This window comes from Eurypyga helias, unplaced genomic scaffold (genome assembly GCF_000690775.1).
Source record: "Eurypyga helias isolate BGI_N326 unplaced genomic scaffold, ASM69077v1 scaffold8652, whole genome shotgun sequence".
NCBI classification, from domain to species: Eukaryota; Metazoa; Chordata; class Aves; order Eurypygiformes; family Eurypygidae; genus Eurypyga; species Eurypyga helias.
In genome coordinates this window covers 1-7279 of record NW_010235281.1, presented here as the reverse complement: position 1 = coordinate 7279, position 7279 = coordinate 1, and the positions used below count along the sequence as shown (strand labels likewise).

The 7279-nt window shown below is 50.5% G+C and overlaps 1 protein-coding gene across 1 annotated transcript; it reads right to left on the bottom strand.

Moving 5' to 3' along the window:
- Positions 1–1976: 1976 nt before the first annotated feature.
- Positions 1977–3445, bottom strand: LOC104502823 (lymphocyte antigen 6E; the record flags this gene model as incomplete). Its single annotated transcript, XM_010146687.1, has 2 exons — positions 1977–2185; positions 3326–3445. Coding segments are annotated over 2 exons (329 nt in total), but the record flags the coding sequence as incomplete, so codon positions are not given.
- Positions 3446–7279: the final 3834 nt, after the last annotated feature.

Genomic DNA, 7279 nt, shown 5'->3' with positions numbered 1-7279 from the left:
CGACTCACAGCAAGTGACAAGGAACAAATTAACCCTGCAAACAAGGCTGCTAAAAATCTCTTGGGAGGAAGACTCAGGCACAGGGAAGCTAGGGAATATTTGCCCCATTTCTAGTAATTTTTTCCCCAATTTTCCTTGTGCTGCATGCACATAGCAGAGGTTCACAGCTCACCCTGCCGTCACAGGGGAGGTCCCAGCAGGCGAGAGAGGATGGATTAACCAGAGGAAGGCACATCTCAGACCCAATGAGACAATGGAGCAAACATGGTACATTCTTACCAAACCCGTCACCTAATTGTGGGTCACGTCACGATGACAAGTCCCTCCTGTTGTAAAGGTTGTCATTAGCATCTGTGTCATTTTAATTAAAAGATGGGGAAAAGAAGGAAAAAAAAAATGTAACCACTTTTGTTGCAAATATTTCTACACATCTGCACACATCTCTTAAAAGCTGCTGTTCATCACTATTTTAAGTGGGGACAGAGGTATAACTGAGCAGCTTGAGAGGTTTTTGTTTGTTTTTTGACACAAAACAGGAGAACCATGTACAAGGAGGGCATGGCTAAAGAATGCCAGTGCAACACCTGATTTTTGCTGCTAGGAGAGAAAAAACAGCCCAATGCACCTCCCATCAATCAGTGGAAGTGTCAGCAAGCTTTCACCTGACAGCTCAATTTTGGCTTGTTTTGTGTCTAGCAGGTCCACGGGTAAGTAAAGCAGGTAGGAAACCAGCACAATGCAGAGGTGGCAGGAGGACACATTTCTCATGGGACAGCCGAGGATTTCCAGAAGTGATGCTGCCGAAAGACCTGGGAAGATCCTGAGAGACAGCAGGAGTGTCAGGTTGGGTGGTGAAGTCACCTTCTGCAGTCCACGTGCACCATCAGGGATAACAGGTTGAACCTAATGATCTGAGTATTGATACCTTTGCCTCTGACTTCACTAAATTTCGCAAACAGACCTGTTGCCCTGGATCATTTAGTTATCGATGTTATTGTCTATCACCATCATAAGTCCAAAGTGGGGAAATCGAGGCACCAAGTCTTTGTAATATGCAGACTGATTTTCAGAGGTCCTGTTGCCAGTGCACTTGCTCTCTTAGGAGTAATGTGGTTGACTCAGACCCCAGCAACCAACACCTTTCACTAAAATGCACCTGGAAAAAGCGATTCTCAGGAGCGGTGAAACAAGCTGTCCCAGGGATCAAAAAGGACTGGGACAGGGAGAAGATGGACTTGCTGCTCTGGAAGGAATGCTGAGATGAAGCACTCAAAAGCTGCTTGAGAGGGGAAGAGGCCCTCATGCCAGGCATATTTGGGTTTCTTCTAAGAGCATTTCTAATCTCTCTGTCTGCAGCAAGGAAACACACACAGCACACGTCCCATCTCAGGTAACAACAGGAGCATGTTTATTCAGGTCTGGCACTTACAGAGCTCGGAGGGACAAGGTACACGTCATAAGTCTGAAACGACACCATTTTATAAAAAGAGATTGCAGCTGCAGGGGCCAGGAATGTGTGTCCCTTTGGGTCTTGCATTCCCGGTGCCTGGCCCACCCATGTGCTGGGGGCACGCCAGTGCCAGGCACCTCCACGGAGACAAGAGGCAGGAACGTCTGAACACCTGACCGGGTAGTATCTGGGGTTAAACGGTTCTGAACGAGTCCCAGCTTTGTTTTAATCAACCTTAAAAACGAGCGGGGAAGATATTAGATATAAAAGCAGAAACCCTTCCAAAACGATCCACCTTTGCCAAGGAGGTGTGAGTAGTGCAGTGGGGTATGTCCACGGAAGGAGGAGAACAGCTTGGCCAAACCGCCCAGGTCTCCAGTGCTGGAAGATCATAAAGTCTGGGAAACAACCACCTTGGAAGCCTGCTGAGAAGTAGAAGATCTCCTTGCAGACAGCAACAGAGAGGATACTGGCTACTGAGACCTGTGATGGCCTGCGGAAGACGGGTCTTCCTTGGCCACCCCCATCATTCGCGAGCCCTGAGGACATAGATGAAGCTAACGAGGACCCCCAAGGCCAGGACCGCGTAGCTGGCTTTCACGCTGCTGGAGCCGCTGATGTTGCAGAGGAAGGAGTCGCAGCAGTAAACCGAGACAGCTGCTATGCCAAGGTTAATCCCGGCGCTGGGGCAAATGGGAGAGCATCCTTTGGAGATGGACTGGCCAGATTTGCTGCCTGAATGTAGGTTGGGGCAGGAGAAGAGGAAGAAAAGCAAAAAGGAAATGGGTTTAGAATGTTTCTCAGCTTTCTGATCACCTGTTCTGCAAAGGAAATAACAGTAATGAAATAGCCAATGCGTCACAGGTGTCATGGAGAGGATGAAGTGCTTCTCGGCGTCAGGCTACGACAGTCATCTCAGCCAGCCCACACATCTGAAGGAACACCCAGCATAACCTCCCACACAGACCCTAGAGACTGTGCCACAACCGAGGGACACTCCTTCCAGGTTGCTGGCCAAAATTTGACTGCTACAGCTCCAGTGGAGAATCTCAAAAATCCCACTCGAGCTTGACCCTGAGACTTTTCAAGCGAGACAGGCAGCACGGGGCATACAGAGCACCAGGGAGGGACTCATGAGGGAAGGCTGTTTTGAGCATCGGCTGTGAGAGAGGCACAGCACACATTTAGCAGCAGGAAATAGGAAACCATTAGCATTGTGCTAAGACAGGTTTGTAAAAGCTCACGGCCTCCGTTTGTGCATGCACGACCTGCCCACGCTGCGGATCATGCAACTTGGGCATGCAACACCCCTCCCTCCTGCAAGGGAGAGAAAGGCAAGCTAGGCTGGGCTCTGGTCTCTGCAACGGTGCCAGGACACCTGCCAAAGCAGCTTGATTCCCTGGAAGCAGCAACTGAGAAGCACAGACACCCCCTAGATCTCTTGTGGCTCTTCAGGAGGAAACTTGCAAATCTCCCTTCCTGGCAACCCCACCTCATTCACAGAGAGCGAAGAAACAGTGGGACTCAGTGATGAACCACCCAAACACTGGTCAAAAGCAGGAAGGGCAACCCTGGAGCTTTCCTACAAAGGAAGCCTGCAGTATCCTCCACTCTCGCATTTATTCATCAGCAACCTGCCCACCCCCACACCAAAATTCCCTTTGGACTCCCAGCGTTGGTGCAGACATGTGGGCTTTGACGTGACTCTGTCTGGTAGCATGTGCCTTGTAAAAATTCCCTTGAGATGGTCTTGACAGTCGCCTGCAAAGCACTTTCCCCTACTCCCAGCCAAAGGAAGGAAAACCTTCCTGCAGCTCAGCAGGTGACCCAGGAGAGCAGCCAAGAGGGGCAGGAGAAGGGCCTGTCACCACTCACCGATTCCCATTCCGACATACGTCGTCACGCAGTGGTTTTCATTCTCCCCGCACTTGACAGGCTTCAGGCAGGCCCAGTTGGAGGATGCATCCGAGCACGAAAAGCAGATGAGCGTGTGAGCTGCAAGGGAAAAGCACACCTTAGTTAGGGGTGCTTGGTGGTCCCCACCTCCGACACACGGCACACACCAGACACACCGCATCTGGCCACAGCCACGCTTGCTATTCCAGCCTATCAATCTGTGATACGTTTTTTCCCCAAAACCTGGCCAAGTGAAGAGCTCAAGCATAAGGGACACATTTTGAGCTCTTGGCAGGATCAGCTGCCCCCCGAAGCCTCAATGCAACCACAGGTCACCCTGGCACTTTATGGCATGCCCTTGTTTGCAGCAAGAGCGGGTTGAAGCTACAGCTGCCAACCTGAAACTCAACAACAGAGGCAAGTTCAGGCCTGCAACCTGGAGCCTGAGATTTGGGCTTGTTCAGCTCAGCTACCATAGACACTGATAGCAAATGCTCCAGGCGTACCCACGGGCTCAGGCTTTCCGTGACCTGCCATTGGCAACAGGGCACAAGCCTCAGGCAATGCTTGAGATAGCGCACGTGGTAAAAACGATTTCTCAGCTAGACAAAGCTCAGCAATGCAGCAGGACCTGCAAGGATTTGCACCGTTCCACTACCCAGGGAGTCACAGCACTACGAAGGCAGCACATGCAACCAACTGTGTTTAATTTGGAGCAGGGGGATAGCAAAAATAGCATGCCTTTCTCGACGGCAGGTCCCCTAAAATGGTCTACCCTGCACCAGCAGGATGGACTGCACCAGCTAGCTCCCATCCCTCATCCTTCGGGTCTGCTCAAGAAAGATAGGAAAATAGAACTCAGTGGTGGGAAATGGTTGCAGAAACAGTCTGGACTGGTGACTCAGCAGGGACGAATGCACTTTGCAGTGGATGAATGAACTTCTGTGTATTTTGCATATAAGAACATCACATCCACACTGCAATTGTTGACCTACATACGCAGACAAATCAGGTCTGCTCCCAATGCTTCACGGGCTCTGATTTTTGAGAACTCAGACAGCAAGCCCTTCCACAAGGCATTGCCTTTCGCTTCTCTGTTTACAGGATGCAAAACAGAGTGGGGGCTGATCCAAGATGGGAAATGCAAGGCAGCTTTATTCCAGCTCCCACCTCTTTCAGCCCCACCACAAACAGCTTATCCTAAAGTCAGTGAAGCACCGGGACAGCCCGCTGAGGCTCAGCAGTCCCTGTCATGGAGTATTTTGAAGAACGAGTTGGACAAATATTGGTCAGCAGCTGTCCCACTCTACTGCAGGGCTGCATGACCTCTTGAGATTCTTCTTAATAGTGTTTCTCTCAGGAAAAGAAAAGCTATTTACAGGAAAATTGAGAAAAAATAACAGTCGTACTCTGAGGAATGACTTGAGCAGCCATGGCCGAGGCAGGGGAAGAAAACAAAAACATTATTTCAGGGAAATGGATTAAAGCGGGTTACTTGGAGATCCTGAATGTCACATCAGGGCAGCCAGATGGCTCTGCCTGGGAGATAAAGCCAACACCACAACCCCTAAGCAAGAATTTCCTGGACTGTGTCGTACATCTTCCAGTGATCATCAGTCTGCCAACCATTCTTGCAACAAAACCGAGTTACCTGAGCGTGCCAACGCAGCAGCCACAACCTACACACAGCATCCAGGATTACAGGGCCACTGGTTGAGTCAAATGATCCAGGAGATACACATCAGTGGACCTTGCTTCTGGATCTAGGAGAGGAGGATGGACCCAGCCATGGAGTCTACAGCCTGTCATTGTCCTTTGCAGAGCCTTCAAGGCATTTCCACAAGTGGAATTTGTGACCTCATTGGCCAAAACTCAGTCTGGGACCTCAAAAGTGAAGTCCAGCTCCCTCCTGCTCCCTTGTCCCCCAGCATGCTTCTGCTCTCAAGTCTCAGTTGACCTGTCCCAAACCCTTCCCCTTGCAACCATCCTGTGGGCAAACTGAGGAGACAAATTGACTCATCCCAATTTCACAGGAACCATCTGCAACCAGGAATGAAGTGGATTATAGGCTTCCTGTGGGCATTATGGTAGAACATACGTCCTCGTGTGTATTTCCTCACCAAGCTCAACGCACGAGTCAAATGGTGCAGTGCTACTCATTAAGGCTTAGAGGTTCCAGATACAAACACAGAAATATTTGCACATGCACATAAAAACGCCTTTAGGCGTGAAATTCTCTTCCACGTGATTAAATCTGTGCTCCTACCACAGCATCTCCTACCTGTCCCTGTGATTTTCTTTCTCACACCCACCTATTACCCCACATCTTAATATAGACAAAATCTTTCCAGGAGATGCGAGTCTGTCAACGTAGTTTAGAAGAGGAAAATATGCAGTCATAACTAGTGCCACTTTCTGCCCCAGCAAAACAGATAACTAAATAACCCACTGCAGAGTGAAGAGAGCAAGCAGGCTGGTTTAGACAAAAGGCACAAGTGGGGTGCAGAATAATTTTAGGCAGCTGGAGAGAGAGCAAAGTGTTGGAGCTCTGGGCTACAGGAGGGGGAGGGAGGGAAATAAAAAGAAAAAAAAATAAACCCAAGGCTGAAAAATGCAAAAGGGAAGCCTCGTTTTCACCAAGTAGAAAACGCAGCGTTCTTCCAAGGGAAGAATTTGTGTTTATTTGTTTGCTGCTCAGCTCTTCAGAGGAACAAAGAGCTCCCAAACCAGAGCAGATCATTTGGGGGAATTCCTCAGATAAGAGGCTGAATTCGTTCTTGCAAAGAGCAAAGCAGGAGGGGAAAAAAAAAAAAAAAAAAGCCTTTAAAAGCCCACTCTGAAGCTCAGCAGCACCCTGAAAAATGCCGCTGCTTTGGCAGCTCTTTCATTCGGTCCTTGGACGGAACACTCTTCCTCTCTTTTCCTTTTCAACAAGATCCTTACACCACACACCAGATCTTCAGGGCACTTTGAGTAGCAGGCAAAGCTTTTCCGTGAAACACTCTGGATGTACTGGAAGCATTGGGGGATACAGCCAGCTGCAACAAACCCTTTTGCCTGGCTAAGAACTTAGGTTAGAGCTGAAAGGCTGGGGGTTTTTTTGGGGGGGTGGGGAGGGAAATCCCTTACTGCCTTGGCCTGGACAGCCCATCCTCCCAGCTGGAGCTGAGCACATGCCACTGGGGCTCTGACGGAGACCCAACTGCCAGCTGCTTCCCAGACCCCACTGGGAGGGGGGCATGGGAAGGGCAGTAAACAGCTAGTTTCTTCTCACTGGTGTCTCAGGAGATAAGAAGGGCCCGTATTTCCTGAGTAGGGGCTCAGAGGGCTGCGAACTCTCCTATTTGCTCTTTGTTTGGCTTCTCCAAGCATCGACACATGGAAACAATATGGGGTTTTGCACAGCCCCATGGAGTTTGGATAGCCAGAAATGGAGTCAGTGGGAAGGCAGGGATTGCAGATCCTCAGACTTGGCCAACTTGCATTTTAACGCCCAGCAAGAGGAACCACGTTCTCCCCAGCTTTGGTGGCAGCCCCAAGATGTGCTCCACAGGGCACGGTCCCTGGAGGGTCACCTCTCCGCACCCTGGCCAACCCAGCCTGCCCCGAAGGATGCTGGGGGGGCAGCGGGAGTCAGGATCACGCGTGACTGACCAAACGTTGCTCCATCAGCCATCGCCGAGCCTGGGCTGCATCTCCCTTCCACCCTCCTTCCCCTCGGCTGCATCTCAGCCCATTTTGGGGCCGTTATCCCACCTCGCTGCACCAGGAGCGGAGCCGGCCCTGGTCTTTGTTCGAACTGCAAATGGGAAAAGCTCCAAAATATCTTGAGGCACAGCTGGGGATGCACACCTACACGCAGGGAAACCCTGAAGTTCCCGCTGCAAGAGAGACCCTGCTGCGAGGCCGGTCTTGAAAAGACACCCCTCCGAC